The 20,832-nt window shown below is 47.0% G+C and overlaps 1 protein-coding gene and 1 non-coding gene across 6 annotated transcripts in view; one reads left to right on the top strand and one right to left on the bottom strand.

Annotated features, from left to right (window-relative positions):
- Positions 1 to 20,832, top strand: part of SLC7A6 (solute carrier family 7 member 6) — a 39,721-nt gene that overhangs the window by 10,618 nt on the left and 8,271 nt on the right. For 3 of the 5 annotated variants that reach the window (XM_074401603.1, XM_074401605.1, XM_074401601.1), the window contains 4 exons: positions 2,310 to 2,812; positions 3,996 to 4,554; positions 17,447 to 17,572; positions 20,402 to 20,546. In XM_074401603.1, coding sequence (XP_074257704.1) covers positions 2,756 to 2,812; positions 3,996 to 4,554; positions 17,447 to 17,572; positions 20,402 to 20,546 — 887 coding nt within the window. In that variant the 5' untranslated portion in view covers positions 2,310 to 2,755. The other 2 variants (XM_074401607.1, XM_039478183.2) reach the window with 2 other exon arrangements.
- Positions 13,892 to 13,998, bottom strand: LOC120362133 (U6 spliceosomal RNA). The gene has a single exon (XR_005578126.1). It is a non-coding gene; the product is annotated as a U6 spliceosomal RNA (small nuclear RNA).

Raw genomic sequence — 20,832 nt, 5'->3', positions numbered from 1 at the left:
TTCTTATTTCATTTTTTGTAGAGACAGAGTCTCCCTATGTTGCCCAGACTACTCTCGAACTCCTTTCTGGCTTCAAGCGATCTTCCTGCCTTGGTCTCCCAAAGTACTAGTGTTATAGGTGTGAGTCATCATGCCTGTCCCCATTTTATTTGTATTTTTTCTTGTTTGTTTTTTGAGACAGGGTCTCTTTCTGTCTCCCAGGCCAGAGTGCAGTGGTGTGATCATGGCTCACTGCAGCCTCAACCTTCTTGAGCTCAGTTGATCCTTCCACTTTAGCCTCCCAAGGAACTAAGACTACAAGTGTGTGCCACCATGCCCAGCTAACTTTTATAGTTTGTTGGTGTAGACAGGGTTTCACCATTGCCCAGGCTGGTCTCCTGGGCTCAAGTGATCCACATGCCTTGGCCTCCTAAAGTGCTGGGATTACAGGTGTGCACCACTGTGCCCAGCCAAGGTGAAGTTTAGATATGGAGAAGAGGTAAAGGTTGGCCCTGGGGTTGTAGGTGTGTCCAAGCCAGCCTAAGGCTTAGTCATGTGCCTTTGGGAACTGCTAGGGTTACATCACAGTTTTGCTCTTGGGTGTTTGGCAAAGAGGTAGGAACTTTAATTACTTTAGCCAAGGACAGCCTCTTGATAACAATTGCATTTTTTGTTTTTTAAACAGAGTCTTGCTCTGTCACCCATGCTGGAGTACAGTGGCACAATCTTAGCTCACTGCAACTTCCGCCTCCTGGTTCCAAGTGATTCTCCTGCCTCAGAATCCCAGGTAGCTGGGATTACAGGTGCCAGCCACCATGCCCAGCTAATTTTTGTATTTTTAGTAGAGACGGGGTTTCACCATGTTGGCCGAGCTGGTCTTGAACTCCTGACCTCAGGTGATCTGCCTGCCTCAGCCTACCAAAGTGCTGGGATTACCGGCGTGAGCCATCGCACCTGGCCCTTTTTTTTTTTTTTTTTTGAAATGGAGTCTCGCTCTGTCACCAGGCTGGAGTGCAGTGGCGTGATCTCAGCTCACTGCAACCTCCACCTCCTGTGTTCAAACGATTCTCGTGCCTCAGACTCCTGAGTAGCTGGGACTACAGGCATGTGCCACCATGCCCAGCTATTTTTTTGTATTTTTAATAGAGATGGGGTTTCACCATGTAGGCCAGGATGGTCTTGACCTCTTGACCTCAAGATCTGTCCTCCTTGGCATCCCAAAGTGCTGGGATTACAGGCATGAGCCACTGCACCTGGCAGGAGAATCAGTTGAGGTTAAGAGTTGAAAACCAGGCCGGGCGCGGTGGCTCAAGCCTGTAATCCCAGCACTTTGGGAGGCCAAGGCGGGTGAATCATGAGGTCAAGAGATTGAGACCATTCTGGTCAACATGGTGAAACCCCGTCGCTACTAAAAATACAAAAAAATTAGCTGGGCATGGTGGCGCACGCCTGTAGTCCCAGCTACTCGGGAGGCTGAGGCAGGAGAATTGCTTGAACCCAGGAGGCGGAGGTTGCGGTGAGCCGAGATCGCGCCATTGCACTCCAGCCTGGGTAACAAGAGCGAACCTCTGGCTCAAAAAAAAAAAAGAGTTGAAAACCAGTCTGGGCAACATAGTGAAACACTGTCTCTACAAACAGATTTAAAAAAAATAGTTGAGTATGGTAGTGAGCACCTGTAGTCCTAGCTACTCAGGAGGCTGAGGTAGGAGGACTGTTTGAGTCTAGGAGTTGGAGGCTGCAGTGAGCTATGATTGCATGATTGGACTCCAACCTGGGTGACAAAAGTGAGAGCCTGTCTCTTGAATAAAAAAGAGAGAGAGAGATTGAGAGAGAAAGAAGACTTATCTGCCTTCAGTTTTTTGTGATTCTGCTACTCTCCTTGGCTGAAGGAGTCCTTAACCTTCCAGCAGGAACCGTATCTTTCATTCAGTTGCTGCGACTGAGATCTTAGGCATGAGGTCTTCGGGGGCTCTGACTGCCTCACCTCTCCAAATAAGGCCAGTGGGTAGTTTCAACAGTGTATCAGACAAACCTAATAAAGCCATATCAGCGACACCAGTGCCAGGTTTTATGAATACGAAAGGAATACCTGATAACCCCAACCCGTCCTCTGGGCTAGAGTGTAATGGAATGGAGGAAGCTGGATTGGTCACTAGGGTCAGATTTCTCTGCTTGTCTCCCTGTTGAGTTGGGTAGAAAAGCCATCCTAGGTGTCTTTGCATCTGACTGTTATGTGAGACTATTGGCTCCCCAGCTGTATTGTACTACTGGATGCCTGGGCTTACCTGACAGGCACATGAAAACAAATATGTTTCCACATGCCTCTGCAGGGAAACCTGCATGGCTTGGTTCCAGAGTGAGAGCAAAAGTGGTGCTGCCTTAAAGCTCAGCCTCATCGAAGGAGAGGTAGGTTGCCTCCACTCCTGGGACTGGCGGAAGGCTTGACTAGTGCCTGGGAGGAGTTTTACTTGGGCTCAGGTCTAGACTTGAAGGGGTTTGGGATAGGGAAGGCCGGAGTTTTGGATGGGGACTGTGGAGATCAGCGTTTTCCCTAAGAACTACTCACTCTTGACTGGCTGTGTTTCCTTTTTCTGAGCTACACGAGGCAAGGTTCAGGCACATACACATTTGTTGAATAAGAGGCCTCTGGAATGATGATGTGCTTGCTGATAATTGGAAGTTATCTCTGTGACCTTAAAGGACTGACTCCTGGGTGGAAATCAGATGGTCCACCAGATTTCTTCTGAAGATGAGATGGGATCAAGGGATCTGAAGCATGACTGTCACAGGAGTTGAGGGAGGAGAAGGTCACGCTGGGTGCAGGGTCAGGAAGGTGCTTATTTTCCTTTGATAGATTCTGGGTCCTTCATAGGTAGGTTAATGTGGAATCCAACATGAGGGGCATGCTGGGGAAGAAGAAAGCAAATATGCCAGTGGCAAATTAGGGTTAGGATGCCCCTGGATGTCCTTTTTCCACCTTGTCTTATCACGTAACCCCTCTCTTCTGGGTACTTTGGGAAAAGAAAGATGTTGAATGAGCAAGCAGCAATGTGGGAGAGTAAGGTAGGCGTTGCAGACACAACAATACAGAGGCCTGTATTTTTTTTTTTTTTTTTTTTTTTGAGACAGAGTCTCTGTTGCCAGGCTGGAGTGCAGTGGCACGATCTCGGCTCACTGCAACCTTTGCCTCCTGGGTTCAAGCAATTCTCCTGCTTCAGCCTCTTGAGTAGCTGGGATTACAGGTGCCCACCACCATGCCCAGCTAATTTTTGTATTTTTAGTAGAGATGGGGTTTCACCATGTTTGTCAGTATAGTCTCCATCTCCTGACCTCATGATCCGCCTGCCTCAGCCTCCCAAAGTGCTGGGATTACAGGTGTAAGCCACCATGCCCAGCCAGGTGTGTATTTTCATGAGGGACCTCCCACGGTCTAGTCACTGCAGTGGTGATATGCCCTTTTCTTAGCATCTTCCTCGCCCTTCCCACCACCTGCTCACATTCTTTACTGGCCTGAGAGTAGCTGCAGACATCCTCATGTCTCACTGGACATTGCAGAAGTTCCAGTTTATGTTTGGGTAGAGGTGAGTGGGCAGGATTACCTGAGTATGGACAGTGAGAGGCTATTATTATTATCTACTTATTTATTTTTATTTTTATTTTTTCCCCCTCCCTGTCCCGGTTTGTGGGTTTTAAGCTGGTGAGAACAGAGCAAAAGTCTACAACTCAGGGAGAATCCAGGGATGGACAAATTTAATACCAGCCTATTCTGGGCTGCAAGACAGGTATTTGTCATTGGAAGTCATCATCACATCATGTGTGAGCTCTCATGGTATCTTTCTTGGGAGCAGTGAAAGTCTACCCAGCTCTATTTCCCTGTGTCCTATGGTGGGAACTGAGAAAGCCTATTGTAGTTAGGGTTGTGTGCATGGCATGCTGTCCCTAAACAGGAAGTGGGCAGGGAAATCTGGTCTAAACCAGCTCCTGCCCTAGACTGACATACTTGTATTCTTTGCCAGGCTGCAGTAAATACAGGTGTGCAGGAGCCATTTGTCATGGAAGCCAGGGAGCCTGGGAGGCCCACACCCACCTACCATCTTGTCCCTAACACCAGCCAATCCCAGGTGGAAGAAGATGTCAGCTTGCCACCTCAAAGGTCCTCGGAAACTATGCAACTGAAGAAGGAGATCTCCCTGCTGAATGGAGTCAGCCTGGTGGTGGGCAACATGATCGGCTCAGGGATCTTTGTCTCACCCAAGGGTGTGCTGGTATACAGTGCCTCCTATGGGATGTCGCTGATTGTATGGACCATTGGTGGGCTCTTCTCTGTTGTGGGTGCCCTTTGTTATGCAGAGCTGGGGACCACTATCACCAAGTCGGGAGCCAGCTACGCTTATATTCTAGAGGCCTTTGGGGGCTTCATTGCCTTCATCCGCCTGTGGGTCTCACTGCTAGTTGTTGAGCCCACCGCTCAGGCCATCATCGCCATCACCTTCGCCAACTACATCATCCAGCCGTCCTTCCCCACCTGTGATCCCCCATACCTGGCCTGCCGTCTCCTGGCTGCTGCTTGCATATGTAAGTGGGGGCTGAGATTGGGAGGATGCTGGGGGTGGGGGGTACTACTAATAATGATACTTTATATTTCAATAGCATATTTTGCATTTTGGAGGGGAGGGAGGCTTCTTACCTTTTGAGGAAGTAATTTTACCAGTCATTTGGTCCTGAGAGATAGTAAGCATCAAGGATGGGGACAGGAGAAGTTTGAATCTGTTCTTGACTTTTGGTGCCTCATGTTCCTCCTCTCTTGGCTGCCCTTGTTCTGTTTTTCGGTCTTTGTGATAGGTTGGGGCATGTCTTTTATTTGTCTTGACAGCTGTTTTGATTGAAGTCAACGTTGCTAGATGTAAGTTAGCCCTGAAAAAACCCCAACCAGTGTTGAAGCCTTTATTCTGTTCCTAAAGAAAAAAAAAGAAAAAGGAAAAAAAAGAGTTATTTTATTTCCCAGATTTTTATCTTAAACTAGTTAAAACCATCAGTGAGGCCGGGCGCGGTGGCTCACGCCTATAATCCCAGCACTTTGGGAGGCTGAGACGGGTGGATCACGAGGTTGAGAGATCGAGACCATCCTGGTCAACATGGTGAAACCCCGTCTCTACTAAAAATACAAAAATTAGCTGGGCGTGGTGGTGCGTACCTGTAGTCCCAGCTTCTCGGGAGGCTGAGGCAGGAGACTTGCCTGAACCCAGGAGGCGGAGGTTGCGGTGAGCCGAGATCGCGCCATTGCACTCCAGCCTGGGTAACAAGAGCGAAACTCCGCCTCAAAAAAAAAAAAAAAAAACCATCAGTGAGAAAATAGGCTTCTCTAGACTGTGGGAGTCCTACAGTGTTAAACCTCAGGCCCACAGGACTGTTTCCTGTCTGCCGCTGCTGCTCTTTGTGACTTGTTCTGAGCAGCAGATGTGACACTTTTCCTCCTAGTGTATCAGCCTTCTTTACACTGACTGTATAAACAAGCTCTGCCTGCAGCCACATTTGAGTTTCTGCAGATAGAACCTGAGAGATCCCAGTCAATCCCTCTTTATTTTCCTTTTTCTCTTACTGGGTAGTAAGGAGAAAAGATTGCTGTGAATTTACCCAGCCTTACAGAACTAGTGTTTAAAAAGAGAAAGGCCCAGAATTCAGAATTCTATGTTCCTTAGCACTGTATTACTAGAGGCACTTAATACTATTCTGTTCTTTTCAAATCTCTGCTTGCAAAAACTTTGGCAGTATATGTAGTTTATCCAGTGTTAAAAATAGCCTCAGAGTACTTGGTGTTAGCAATAACAGACTGTAGAATACCCATGCCTCTTGACTTTATGGAATTTATTAAAGACAAATTAAAGGGAACCCCCCCCCCCATATTCCTTGGGATAGTGAGGGGGAAACAGATACCCTTGGGATGAGGGAAGGAGGGTACTTAGCTATATGTCTGATAGGCTTTGGCTAGGCAGATTGGTCTGACTGAGCTTTCTAAAAAAGGTAATAATTTTCTTATTATAAAATATATCTATTAGGCCAGGCATGGTGGCTCATGCCTGTAATACCAGCCCTTTGGGAGGCTGAGGTGGGAGAATTGCTTGAGATCAGGAATTCAAGACCAATCTGGGCAACATGGTGAGACCCTGTCTCTACAAAACAAGTTAGTTGCGCATGTTGGTGTTTGCCCTGTGGTCCCAGCTACTCAGAAGGCCTAGATGGGAGGATCTCTTGAGCCTGGGAGGTCGAGGCTGCTGTGAGCTGTGTTCATGCCACTGGACTCCAGCCTGGGTAACAGAGTAAGACCCTGTCTCCAAAAAAAACAAAACAAAACAACCCACAAATCATGTGTATTGAGAAAATTAAATTACTCTTAAGTCATCCAAAATCTACCACCAAGAAAAGAGTACTTTTAATAGTTTGATATTCTTTTGTAGACTTGGCACCATACTTTGCTTATAATTTTATATTCTGCCTTTTTTTTTTTGAGATAGATTCTCTCTCTGTCGCCCAGGCTGGGGTGCAGTGGTGCAATCTCAGCCTACTACAACCTCCACCCTTGAGATGGAGCAATTCTCCTGCCTCAGCCTCCCGAGTAGCTGGGATTACAGGCACATGCCACCATGCCTTGCTAAGTTTTCGTATTTTTAGTAGAACTGCGGTTTCACCATGTTAGCCAGGGTAGTCTTAAACCCCTGACCTCAGATGATCTGCCTGCCTCTGCCTCCCGAAGTGCTGGGATTACAGGCATAAACCACTGCACCTGGCCTAATTTTTATTTTTTATTTTATTTTTTTATTTTTTTATTTTTGAGACAAGAGTGTTGCTTTTGTTGCCCAGGCTGGAGCTCAATGGCGCAACCTTGGCTCATTGCAGTGTCAGCCTTCTGGGTTTAGGGGATTCTCCTGCCTCAACCTCCCCAGTAACTGGGATTATAGGCGCCCACCACCAAGCCCAGCTAATTTTTTATATTTTTAGTAGAGATGGGGTTTCACAATTTTGGTCAGGCTGGTCTTGAACTCCTTACCTCAGGTGATCCACCGGCCTCAGCCTCCCAAAGTGCTGAGTTTACAGGTGTGAGCCACGCCCAGCCTAGTGTTATTAAAGAGTAACACATGGATTTTACAGATAATTTTAAAAATACAGAAAGATAGAAAAAAGAAAATTTTAAATCACTCATGAATTTACCTCATACAGTACTATTGTTACTATTTGGGTGAAATACTTTCTAGTATTTTTTGTGTACATATCTATTATTTTTAATAAGTACTTTTTGAGGGCATCTTATTTTGTGGGTTTTATACCGCTTTTTAAAATTAAAAAATATTAATATTGGCTGTCCATGGTAGCTCATGCCTTGTAATTCCAGTACTTTGGGAAGCTGAGGGAGGATCCCTTGAGCACAGGAGTTTGAGACTAGCCTGGGCAACAAAGCAAGACCCCACCTCTTTTTTTTTTTTGAGACGGAGTTTCGCTCTTGTTACCCAGGCTGGAGTGCAATGGCACGATCTCGGCTCACCGCAACCTCCGCCTCCTGGGTTCAGGCGATTCTCCTGCCTCAGCCTCCTGAGTAGCTGGGATTACAGGCACTCGCCACCATGCCCAGTTAATGTTTTGTATTTTTAGTAGAGACGGGGTTTCACCATGTTGACTGGGATGGTCTCAATCTTTTGACCTCGTGATCCACCCGCCTCGGCCTCCCAAAGTGCTGGGATTACAGGCTTGAGCCACCGCGCCCGGCAAGACCCCACCTCTTAAAAAAAAAATAATTAGCGGGGCGCGGTAGCTCAAGCCTGTAATCCCAGCACTTTGGGAGGCCGAGGCGGGTGGATCACGAGGTCAAAAGATTGAGACCATCCCGGTCAACATGGTGAAACCCCGTCTCTACTAAAAATACAAAACATTAACTGGAGATGGTGGCGCGTGCCTGTAATCCCAGCTACTCAGGAGGCTGAGGCAGGAGAATCGCCTGAACCCAGGAGGCGGAGGTTGCGGTGAGCCGAGATCGCGCCATTGCACTCCAGCCTGGGTAACAAGAGCGAAACTCCGTCTCAAAAAAAAAAAAAAATTAGCCAGGCCTGGTGACAGTGGCAGTGGTGAGCATCTGTAATCCCAGCTACTCAGGAGGCTGAGGAGGTAGAATCCCTTGAGGCCAGAAATTCAAGGTTGCAGTGAGTTATGATTATGCCACTGCACTACAGCCTGGGTGACAAAATGAGACCTTGTCTCCAAAAAAAATTTAATATTTAATCTTTCATCAAATACTGTTAGAAAACACAGTTTGAAGATATATAAGTAATTTCCAGGCAGTATAGTATAGTGGTTAGGATTGTAGGCCCCCATGCCAGACTGGATTTAATTTTTTTTTTTTTGGCGGGGGAGGTGGGTGGAGTCTCGCTCTGTCACCCAGACTTGAGTGCAGTGGCATGATCTTGGCTCACTGCAACCTCCGCCTCCTGGGTTAAAGCGACTCTTCTGTCTCAGCCTCCCAAGTAGCTGGGATTAAAAGTGTGAGCTACCATGCCTGGCTAATTTTTGTGTTTTTAGTAGAGACGAGGTTTCACCATGTTGGCCACACTGGTCTTGAACTCCTGAGCCCATGTGATCTGCCCACTTTGGCCTCCCAAAGTGCTGGGATTATAGGTGTGAACCATCATGCTTGGCCATTCAACATGTACTTTGACCCAGATTCCTGGGGATCTGAATTCTTGAAGGCTTTCTATCCCAGAAACACTGGCTTTTCCAGAATCTAGGCCTGAGGGCAAGAACTTGCTTGTCATAGTTATGGCCAAATCATGAAACCATATTCTCTTCAGACTAGGGTAGGCTTTAGGGTTCAGCTTACTTCCCTTCTTGGAACTTGGGTTGCAGTATCAGGCTTTCAGCAGAGCTGGGATATGCTGAGAGAGTCTCCTTGAATAGAGGTGGCAGTGGGAGAAACGTGGTTTCAGGAGACATAAATTGCAAGAAACCAAATAGGTCATTTAGGGGGAAAAAAATCAAAGGTCTGCACTGAATCTAGGGTAAGACTTTGGTAGGATAGGAGAATTAAGTTAATCTTGAAATTGAGGCATGAGAGGGTCCAGCTTGTTGGTTGGGAGACTGCCTAAACAAGTTATAGCCATTCTAGACAATTAAAGTTCCATCCTAGAAGGGAGGGCCCAGGAAGTCTCTATATAACTAACTCTAGGGCAGAGTCTGGAAGCTGGCAGTCCGTGAGCCAGACTTGGCCCACAGATAGGTTTGTTTGGTTTGTGGTGGTGTAAATAATTTTGAATTAGATGCCAACATTTGAAAATCAGGATTTGCCTTTTCTCTTGAAAAATGTAAAGTTCTTTTTTTGTTGGACTCAAATTCTTTCCTGATACAATGAGCTGGATTTGAGTAGTCGTAGTTTCTTTTCATATTTATTTTTTTATTTAAAAAGAGTCTCCCTATGTTGCCCAGGCTGGCCTCAAACTCCTGGCTCAAGTGATCCTCCTGCCTCAGCCTCCCCATGTGTTGGGATTATAGGTGTGAGCCACTGTGGTGGGCTGTGGCTCCTTTTAAATGGAGTATAGACTCCCCAATCCACTGCAGTCCTCTACTTCTTGTTTTATACCCAGATTTATCTTGCCTTTGCTCACTCATATTACTTTCCTGGCCCCTGAAGGCACTGCTGTTTCAGATCTTAGCTTTCTGGCTGTACTCCATCCCATTCTCAGGGTATAGCGGCAAGGAGATCAAGCAGTTTTTTTTGGAGATTTCAGGCTATTTTACCTACAAATTATCCTAGAACAGTGGTTCTCAGCCAGAGGGGTGTTTGTCTTCCAGGAAATATTTAGCAGTATCTGGAGACACTTTTGGTTGTCACAACTCCTGGGAAGGGGTGTTTTTTGTTTTTAATGGGTAGAGGTCAGGGGTGCTGATGAACATACCACCATGCACAGAACAGCTCCTCACAATAAAGACTTACCTGGCCTAAAATGTCAATAGTGCTGAGGTTGAGAAACTCTGTCCTAAGGGTGCACTCTGTTCATATGTGTTCTGGGGTTTGGGAATCTTACATGGTGAGGCAGGGCCTCAGGCTGCTGACTGACTGTTTAGGGGCTCATACTCACTTGTGGGACTAATGGGGAGAAATGTTGGTTCTTGAGGTAGGTACATAGGGTCTTTTCTTTGCCTGTGTGATCAGCTGGATTCACAGTCACCCAGGTGCCCTTGGGTACCTTGATTTGACGGAAGGGTGATGGTTCTGGCTTGGGTGTTGTCAGCTCATTTATCTTTTTGGGCTTTAACCTTGGGATCCTGCCTCTTGTGTAGGCTCACACACATCATTGGAAAGTACTTGCTTTGAAGATTTCACTGTGGAAGGAGTTCATTACTGACACAGCAGCATCAAAGCCCAGTGCCTGCTCACAGCTGAGACTCGATTTACCTGCGTTTGTTTGGCAAGGCTGACAATGAGCAGGAGGAGAAGGAGGGAGACTGGGAAGGATGAGACTGGAGGGAAGAAGAAACATTGTATGATTCCCCAGTATCCATTGTTTCTGTGATTTCTTGCTGTCTTGGACACAGGCCTGGTCAGAGTTCTCAGTAGAAAGGATATTCTCCTTATTTTGGATAGTTGCTATGGACAGACAGCTTTCATGTTGTGAGAGTGATACATAAGGAAGACTGGGTCTTGATCATAGTTGCTTGAAGACTCCAACCCTATATATAATTTGAATGTTTTCTTTTCTTTTCTTTTTTTGAAATGGAGTTTTGCTCTTGTTGCCCAGGCTGGAGTGCAATGGTGTGACCTCAGCTCACTACAACCTCCGCTTCCCCAGGTTCAAGCTATTCTCTTGCCTTAACCTCCCAAGTAGTTGAGATTGCAGGCGTTGGCCACCATGCCCAGCTAATTTTTTTGTATTATTAGTAGAGACGGAGTTTTACCATGTTGGCCAGGCTAGTCTCGAACTCCTGACCTCAGGTGATCCACCCGCCTTGGCCTCCCAAAATGCTGGGATTATAGGCGTAAACCACTGTGCCTGGCCAGTTTGAATGCTTTCATAATGGGACTAAATGTATTTGTATAATTGAAAACAAAGACACTGGCTAGGCTAAGTGGTTCTTGCCTGTAATATCAGCAGTCTGGGAGGCCGAGGCAGGAGGATCACTTGAGCCCAGGAGTTCATGACCAGCCTGGGCAACATGAACTTGTCTCTTAGAAAACAAAAAAACACACATAAAAAGGATACTTTTTAAAAAGAAATGGTAGCTACTGATTCTGGGATCTCCATTTGGAAGGATTTACCTCCCCTTGAGTGTTAGCATTTCACTCCTGAATGTCTTGTAGTTGTCCCCTCCACCTGCCTTTTTTACTTACACAATTTTTTTTTTTTTTTGAGACAGAGTTTCGCTCTTGTTACCCAGGCTGGAGTGCAATGGCGCGATCTCGGCTCACCGCAACCTCCGCCTCCCGGGTTCAGGCAATTCTCCTGCCTCAGCCTCCTGAGTAGCTGGGATTACAGGCATGCGCCGTGATGCCCAGCTAATTTTTTGTAATTTTAGTAGAGACGGGGTTTCACCATGTTGACCAGGATGGTCTCGATCTCTTGACCTCGTGATCCGCCCACCTCAGCCTCCCAAAGTGCTGGGATTACAGGCTTGAGCCACCGCACCCGGCTTTTTTTTTTTTTTGAGGCAGAATCTCACTGTCTCCCAGGCTGGAGTGCAGTGGTGTGATCTCAGTTCACTGCAACCTCTGCCTCCTGGGGTTCAAGCAATTCTTCTGCCTCAGACTCCTGAGTAACTGGGACTATAGGCATGCGCCACCACACCTGGCTAATTTTTTTGTATTTTTAGTAGAGACGGGGTTTCACCATATTGGCCAGGATGGTCTTGAGCTCCTGACCTGATCTGTCCGCGTTAGCCTCCCAAATTGCTGGGATTTCAGGAGTGAGCCACTGTGCCCAGCCTTTCTTCTACATTTTTGTTGTTCTTTTTATTTAGGGTTGCACTACTTTGTCCTTGAATGCCCCTTTGTAACACTCAGCCTGTCTGTGGGAGGAATTGGAAGGTTTCCCTCCACTCTCTGTTGCCTGTGGAAAAAGAGAGTTGTGACTACTGTCACTGTAAGTGGGAGTATAACTTCAGGTTGTCAGGCCATCTCCTCATCAGAAAGAGAGTATGAAAGTCACAGTTCTGTCAGCGGGTGCATATGTTATTCAGTGTTAACTTAGGTTTCAGACAACAGAAAACCTTTAGCAGCATGGCTCAAACATTTGGTGTTTGTTTCTCTCACATGTTAAAAAGAAGGCATGTGGGTTGGATGACTTGAATCCTTCAACCAGGTTCATTCCTTCTGTCTTCCTGCTCTGCCATCCTCAGCATATGACTTCTTTTCTTTTTTTTTTTTTTTTTTTGAGACGGAGTTTCGCTCTTTTTACCCAGGCTGGAGTGCAATGGCGCGATCTTGGCTCACTGCAACCTACGCCTCCTGGGTTCAGGCAATTCTCCTGCCTCAGCCTCCTGAGTAGCTGGTATTACAGGCGCGTGCCACCATGCCCAGCTAATTTTTTGTGGGTTTTTTTTTTTTTTTTTTTTTGAGGCGGTGTTTCACTCTTGTTACCCAGGCTGGAGTGCAATGGCGCGATCTCGGCTCACCGCAACCTCCACCTCCCGGGTTCAGGCAATTCTCCTGCCTCAGCCTCCTGAGTAGCTGGGACTACAGGCACGCACCACCATGCCCAGCTGATTTTTTTTGTGTTTTTAGTAGAGACGGGGTTTCACCATGTTGACCAGGATGGTCTTGATCTCTTTTTTTTTTTTTTTTTTTTTCTTTTTTTGAGACAGAGTTTTGCTCTTGTTACCCAGGCTGGAGTGCAATGGCGCGATCTCGGCTCACCGCAACCTCCTCCGCCTCCTGGGTTCAGGCAATTCTCCTGCCTCAGCCTCCTGAGTAGCTGGGATTACAGGCACGCGCCACCACGCCCAGCTAATGTTTTGTATTTTTTTTAGTAGAGGCGGGGTTTCACCATGTTGACCAGGATGGTCTCGATCTCTTGACCTTGTGATCCACCCGCCTCGGCCTCCCAAAGTGCTGGGATTACAGGCGTGAGCCACCCCGCCCGGCCTTTTTTTTTTTTTTTTTTTTTTTGAGATAGAGTCTCACTCTGTTGCCCAGGCTGGAGTGCAGTGGCGTGATCTCGGTTCACTGCAACTTCTACCTCCCAGGTTCAAGTGATTCTCCTGCCTCAGCCTCCTGAGTAGGTGGGACTACAGGCATGCACCACCATGAGTGAATTTATTAATCCGTTATTGAGTCAAGGTCTGCAGGACAGATCCCCACAACTTTGGGGATTTGATTCTACTTTGGCTTTCAGTCTGGATCTGCTATTTGAGTACTCCTCTCTCAGCAATAAGCTCCCAGAGAGTCTTGAAGACCCTCAGATGGGTCTCACGCTCATTGGTGCGGGCTTATCCAGCAAGGAAATGAGACCAGGAGAAGAGGGAAGGCTTGGACATTTTAATTGTGGTAGTTGAATCTTAGCATCTGGCTTAAAGGCCCAGCTGTTGACTTTGTTTCAACTTTGATAGTAATGGTAAGCTAGAGGGGCTGGGAGTTCTGGGAAGCAATAGAGGAGGTAGGATCAGATGGTGAAATTTTGTTTCTTAATTAGAATCAGGAGAACAATCAAGGGAATTGGCTTCTGCTTGATAGACTGTTCTAGGAGCTCTCTGTTCTCTGGCAGGGCTGAGAGTAGGGTGAGGCAAGTGAGGTGCCTGGGGCCAGATGCTGCAGGGCGTACTCACTCTCAGGTTCCTTCCTGTAGTCCTCTTAGAGTGACTGCCTCCTTAAATTTTGTGCTCTAGGCACCTCCTAGCTTCACCCTGCCCTGGCTCTGCCTTCTGGCACTACACTGTTGCTAATGAACTATTTTTATTTTAAAAAATTCTTTAAAAATTTTTTCAGGGGCCATGCTAATCTTCTCTGTATGGTTCCAATTTTAGCAGATGTGCTGCTGAAGTGAGCACAAACTATTTTAATTTTTATCCAGAAAGATGCGTTATGTTCACAGTAAACCAGTCATAAGGGCACACAGTGGAAAGTCTCCCTCCCTTTCCACAGCTTTAGGCTTTCTCTCATGAGAAGCCACTCTGATCAAGGGCTTTTGTATCTTTCCAGCTGGTCTGTTGGAATGGACTTTGCAGGGACTTCCACAAGCAGCTACCTTCATTCAAGTTTAGCAGATAGTCGTTGCATTTCCACTTTGTGTAATATTTACCTGTGTGCAGAGAGGATCAAACCTATAGGACATGTGTGGCAGGATAGAGGGAAGGAGAAGGAGCAGAAGTGAGACCCAGTGCCTGTTAGTGGGTTTGAGCAGTCTATCAGCTTCTCTTCCCCTTCTTGGAGCTGCAAACAAGAAGCATAGTTAGCACTGCCAGGATATTGTCAGTCTCTTTCTATGTGTATTTCCATCTTTTTGTGTCTCTTTTTGTCCCATTCTGTCTGTCTCTATCTCGTCTCTCTCTCATCCCCCGATCCTGCCTTCTGTGTATTTTCTTGTCTTTCTTTTTTTTTGTTTTTGTTTGTTTTTTTTAGAGGCAAGTTCTCACTCTGTTGCCCTGACTGGAGTGCAGTGACTATTCACAGACGCTATTAAAGTGCACTATAGGCCTGGACTCTGGGCTCAGCAGTTCTCCCACCTCAGCCTCCCATGCAGTTGGGACTCCAGGTGTGCACCGCGGCCCCCGCCCCATCAGTCTTTTTGTCCAAGCTGCATGTCCTCTCACTTCTGCTTCTTTTTGTGGTCCCGCTTCCTTCCTCTGCTTACTTATAGTTTCTGTCCCTTTGTTACTAAGGGCTTGTTTGTGACTTTGACTTGCTGTAGCTCCTGACCCTTCTGTCCATTACTGTTAGATTCAGTTTCTTGCTTTTCCAACTCTTTGTTTCTGGGAGAGGCAATATAACAGGATCAACTTGGATCCAGTGTCTGGCTCCATCAGCCATGATAGCGAAGGGGAAACAGTTCCCAGGAAGGAGCTGGGGAGGTACCTCAAAACATGGCTATTGTACTGTAGAGGGGTCTATGGATTACTGGTGCCTGTTAACTAGGTAATCTTTATGTTAGCTGATCGAGGCTTAACCCCATACAGGTAGCTTTGATCATCAGGGTAGGTTTCCGGGAAGACCTGCCAGCAGCATGCATTCCTTTGGGCTTCTTCTTCCCTCCCATTTGACCACTGTCCCTCTACTCCCACATGGTGATTGACTAGTAAGCACATGTGTTATTTGCCAGTGTATTGAGTAAAAGCTCTTTCAAGCCACTGAGCCTGCCACCTGCCCGCTGTGTTCATTTTCACAGTCTGGCTGTAGGCACTCCATTTGAGTGGAAGAATATCCAACTTTCTGACAATTTGCCTTGCCCCAGGGAATTGGAAGTTAGAGTGAAAATCTTACCACCTTGGTTCCAACCAGGGTTTATCAGTGCCCCTCTTTGCTTGGTGATGAGCTTACAATATGGCCGGGTGCAATGGCTCATGCCTATAATCCTAGTACTTTAGGAGGCTGAGTTGGGAGGATCGCTTGAGCCCAGCAGTTCCAGACCAGCCTGGGCAACATAGGGAGACCCCTGTCTCTACAAAATAATTTTTAAAAAATTAGCTGGGTGTGGTGGTGTGCACCTGTGGTCCCAGCTAATAGGAGGCCAAGGTAGGAGGATCACTTGAGCCCTGGAGATCGAGCATGATTGTGCCACTGTACTCCAGCCTGGGTGACAGAGCAAGACCCTGTCTCAAAGAAAAGGAAAAAAATGAAAGGGAAGAAAGGAAGGAAGGAAAGAAAAGAAAATGATATATTGCTGTTGCGTTCTGAGAATTTGTGATCTTGGGAGAAGCATGACCCAGTCATCTGAGGGAGAGACTTCAGACTGGTGTCTCCATGATGATAGCATAGACACTAAGCTCTGGTAAGAAGCAGGAATGCCCTGTGGTTCAGGAGAGAAAAAGCTCAGAGAGGGGCTGCCTGGTATATTTAGAGAAGGTTTTACAGAGGAAGAGGAAGCGGGGGCTGAACTAGACCTTGAAAATGGGAGTGGCTGTTGGCTATGGCAGGAAGAGGAGGGGAGGACATTTCTTTTATGTGTATGTCTGGTATGAATAAGAGAGAGAGTCTGGCTGAAGGAGAGAGTGCAAAATGGGTAGGAGTAAGTGGAGTTGGCCTAGAGGATGAGCCCAAAAGATTTTGTAATAAGATTTGAGGTGCACATAAAAGTTATATTTTTGGATGCTAGAGACAGTACTTACAGATGTCACTGTGTTCCTTCCTACTGGATATTGCTCTTATGTCCTCCCCATGGATCAGAGCAGTCATTGTTTAGCAGGAGCAAGATGCTGGGGCTCTCAGCACAGGGCCCAGATGTCACTGAGGTGTGTCAGGAGTTAGAACTTAAGACCACATGAGCCTAGGAAATGCTCAAGTGGGTGCACTTCTCCATGGACTCATTGAGAATTGGGAGGGATGGGTAGGAATGAGGGTGGCAGCAATCAGTGGACTTGGGAATATGAACTTAGAAATGGTAGTTAGCTTCTCTCAGCCTTGGTTTCCTCATCTATAAAATGAGAATAGGAATATCTGTATTTTGTAGTCATGAGATTTGATGGAAATGTGTATGTGAAGTTGTCAGGCATAGAACAGACTTTTTCTTTCTTTCTTTCTTTTTTTTTTTTTTTTTTTTTTGAGACAGGGTCTTACTCTGTCATCCAGGCTGGAGTGCACAGCTCACTGTAGCCTCAACTTCCTAGGCTCAAGCAACCCTCCTACCTCAGCCTTCTGAGTAGCTGAGACTGCAGGTGTGCACCACCATGCCCAGCTAAATTTTGTATTTTTTTGTAGTGACAGGATTTCTCCATGTTGCCCAGGCTGGTCTCGAGCTCCTGGGCTCAAGTGATCCATCTACCTGTGTTTCCCAAAGTGCTGGGATTAAAGGTCTGAGCCACTGCACCTGGCCTCTTTTTTACACTTACATGCAAAACACTGTCTCTCTAATTTCTTCTGTAACCTGCCATCTGCATTCAAATTTACCTCACTTATTGATGAGTTTCTTTTGGCCATGAAGAGGTTTTGTGTCTCTTGTGGTTTGGAACCTTGGGAGCCTGGGTGGGAAAGAGTGGGTGAAGTTACCCATCTTTAGGCCTCAAGGGGATTTCCAGAAATGGTGCTGGCCATCAGGATGTATAAATATGTGTTCATGCATGTCTTTGTATCTTTGAACGTTAGCAGTGATGGGACGTGCATGTATGCTGTCAGCTGGGGCAGGTGCAGGTTGTCCCCTTGCTTGCCAGTTTGCCTTGTTCTGACCGGTCCATTGGCCCCTTTCCCTTAGGCAGGAAGGGCAGAAAGTGGTGCTCTCTGTAAAAGAGGTGGGGCCCCTGTGCCCTCAACTCAAGCCTGCCAGTGACTTTGTGGTTTTCCTCCTAGGTCTGCTGACATTTGTGAACTGTGCCTATGTCAAGTGGGGCACACGTGTGCAGGACGCGTTCACTTATGCCAAGGTCCTAGCGCTTATTGCCATCATTGTCATGGGCCTTGTTAAACTGTGCCAGGGTAAGTGGTGGGAACAGGGGTATCACCAAGAGTTTCCTGGATGCCCTGAGGAGGACATGGGTACTCTTGTTAGTTTCACTGCTTAGCTGATTCTATGTACATGCTAGCATGTGTCAGTGAGTGCAAGAGAAGGGAGTAGATTTCTTTCTGGGCTTATTGGGCCAGGCTGGCTTGGCCAAGTGGACATGAGTCAGCCTCTCCTTCAGGGCTGCTTTCCTTTTGTGGAGGCTGGGAGCATTGCAGGAAGCCAGCCAAGGGCCTAGGAGCTCCTGAAACTTGGGTCATGATTGGTCATAAAAGTAATCTGTGGGGATAGAGTGGCTCCTATTTGTGGTCTGTGACTGCCAAGCTGCAAGTAGGAAGACTGGGCCCTCCTTGAGACAGCTAGCAGGGAGTGTGGAGCAGGAAGTAGGGTATGGAAATGGGTGGTTGGTTTGCAGCCTTTACTTTTAATCTGGACTTGTATTTAACATTCCCCCCACTCCAAAGTCAGCTCTCAGAAAAATATTAAAATATTGTGAAATTGGCAGTGTCTTTCCTGCATGTTGGCTTTAGAAAGCTTTTTGTTCCTGGATCAGAGAGGACTGGCAGTAAGGGTAATAGGCCTACCAATATGTCATGATCCCTAGAGATGTCTTTAGCCAAAGCTACCTCGGTCATTTCATCAGTCCCTATATGTGGCTGTGTACAATCACCTGGGGAATTGAGATCCTAATCTCAAATCTTTTGGATCATATTCTGGTTGGTTTGGAGTCTAAAAAGCTGTGCTTTTAAGAATTGCCCTTGGCCGAGCACAGTGGCTCACACTTGTAATCTCAGCTCTTTGGGAGGCCGAGGCAGGTAGATCATGAGGTCAGGAGTTCAAGACCAGCCTGGCCAAGATGGTGAAACCTCGTCTCTACTAAAAATACAAAAATTAGACGTGGTGGTGGGCGCCTGTAATCCCAGCTACTCGGGAGGTTGAGACAGAGAATTGCTTGAACCCAGGAGGTGGAGGTTGCAGTGAGCCAAGATTGTGACACTGCACTCCAGCCTGGGAGACACAGAGTGAGACTCCATCAAAAAAAAAAAAAAGAGTTGCCTTTGTTGGGCCCTGTGAGGTGGCTCACGCCTGTAATCCCAGCACTCTGGGAGGCTGAGGGAGGTGGATCACCTGAGGTCAGGAGTTTGAGACCAGACTGGCCAACATGGTGAAATCCAATCTCTTTTAAAAATACAAAAAATTAGTCAGGCATGGTGGTGGGCACCTGTAATCTCAGCTACTTGGAAGACTGAGGCAGGAGAATTACTTGAACTCTGGAGGTGAAGGTTGTGGTGAGCTGAGATGGTGTCACTACACTCCAGTCTGGGCAATAAGAGTGAAACTCTGTCTCAAAAAAAAAAAAAAAAAAAAAAAAAAAGGAAAAGGAAACAAAAGAAAAATAGAATTGCCCTAGTTGATTCTCGGGCTGCTGGTTTAGCCCCTGTGTGTACTTATATCAAGTTAGTAGAGCAAGCCACGTGGATGTTCCCAGAGGTTCGGGAGCATCTTGGGGTCAAATTGGGTTCTGAGTAATCTTCCCCAAAGATCTGTTCCTTAGGGAATCACTGCTGTGTATGAGGATGGAAACCCCTGAGGACAGGGGGTCTCTATTTTCCCTTCTCTTGCTGCATAGCCAGTTCTTTTTACCATGTGAGAGCTGGGTCTAGGCTTTCTTCAGAGTGTGACAATGGGATTCCTTAGAAGTCTGGGTCTTGTTAAAAACCCCAGTGTGTCCACAAGGTCTCTGTCTTGGGTAGCTGGGTGCTGGCCCCTGGCCTTTTAGGTCTGCAGTCTCTGAGGTGTCTGAGAAGAATGACAGGTATCTGGGCCTGGGCTGGCTCCCCAAAGGGTGGGGGTGGCCCAGGCCTCGTGAAAGATAAAGTTCCTCTATAGCATATGATCTCCCCCATGCAACCACAGCCACTGCAAGTAGAGCAGCAGAGAGTCCATCCCACAAGGCTGATAAACCCATTTGACCAAATTGTACAGTAGTCTGGCCCAAGAGAGGCACTTCACAGGAAGGTCTAATTTTCGATGAAAAATGACTCCTTCATGTGAAACGGTGTTCTTTATAAAAATAGGTAGAAGAGCTGGGGCTTGCTGTGAGATCACTTGCAGGAAATGGAAATTCTTTAAGGTTTTGGAAGAAGTATTGTCACATCAGAGGGTGGCCAGGAATATCTTCGTTTTTTTTTTGTTTTTTTTTTTTTTGAGATGGAGTTTCGCTCTTGTTACCCAGGCTGGAGTGCAATGGCGCGATCTCGGCTCACTGCAACCTACGCCTCCTGGGTTCAGGCAATTCTCCTGCCTCAGCCTCCTGAGTAGCTCGGATTACAGGCACGTGCCACCATGCCCAGCTAATTTTTTGTGTTTTTAGTAGAGATGGGGTTTCACCATGTTGACCAGGGTGGTCTCGATCTCTTGACCTCGCGATCCACCCGCCTTGGCCTCCCAAAGTGCTGGGATTACAGGCGTGAGCCACTGCGCCTGGCTCGTCTTTGGTTTTTTTATTGTCTAGTTTTATTAAAGGAATGTGAACTTTTCTGAGGAAGTGGGTGGGGTGGTAAAGTGCAGGGAGCTAGTGGTTGTTGATCTTTTGTTGTTAAATTATGTTTTTTTTTTTCTTTCCCCTGCCTTCTTGTTTTTTCTCCCTTTTCTTGTTCCTCCTCATCCCTCCTTTTTTTCATCTTCCCTTCCTCTTTCCTATTTTCCTTTTGTACCTTTCTCTTACACCTCCCATCTCCTCCTCCTTTCTCCTTTGACCTGTTCCTTCTCCCTGAACCCTGCACCTGCCTTTGCCCCCATAGGACACTCTGAGCACTTTCAGGATGCCTTTGAGGGTTCCTCCTGGGACATGGGAAACCTCTCTCTTGCCCTCTACTCTGCCCTCTTCTCTTACTCAGGTTGGGACACCCTTAATTTTGTAACAGAAGAAATCAAAAACCCAGAAAGGTAAAAGCCGGATCACACTCTCACTCCCCAGCTTGGCTGGAACTCCTGCTGATAGTGGGTGTGCTTGCCCTCATCCTTCTCCTTCTCCCTCCATCTCTGTTGCCCCTTCTCCCTAGTCCTCCTTCTCCAGCTAGGAGGGGCTGAGGGCTAGAATGCGAGTGAGTGAAGGTGGGAAAGCCCCTCGGTTCCCTGTCCTCATGTTCACACTGGAGGATACACAGGGTCCTTCCTAGTGGAGAGGCCCTTCAGTGGGGAGGAGCAGGCCCAGCTGGGGCTAAGGGATTAG

The sequence above is a fragment of the Saimiri boliviensis genome, chromosome 1 (genome assembly GCF_048565385.1).
Source record: "Saimiri boliviensis isolate mSaiBol1 chromosome 1, mSaiBol1.pri, whole genome shotgun sequence".
Classification (NCBI taxonomy): Eukaryota; Metazoa; Chordata; class Mammalia; order Primates; family Cebidae; genus Saimiri; species Saimiri boliviensis.
The sequence above is the reverse complement of the archived record's forward strand: the minus strand, read 5'-3'. Positions and strand labels throughout refer to the sequence as shown.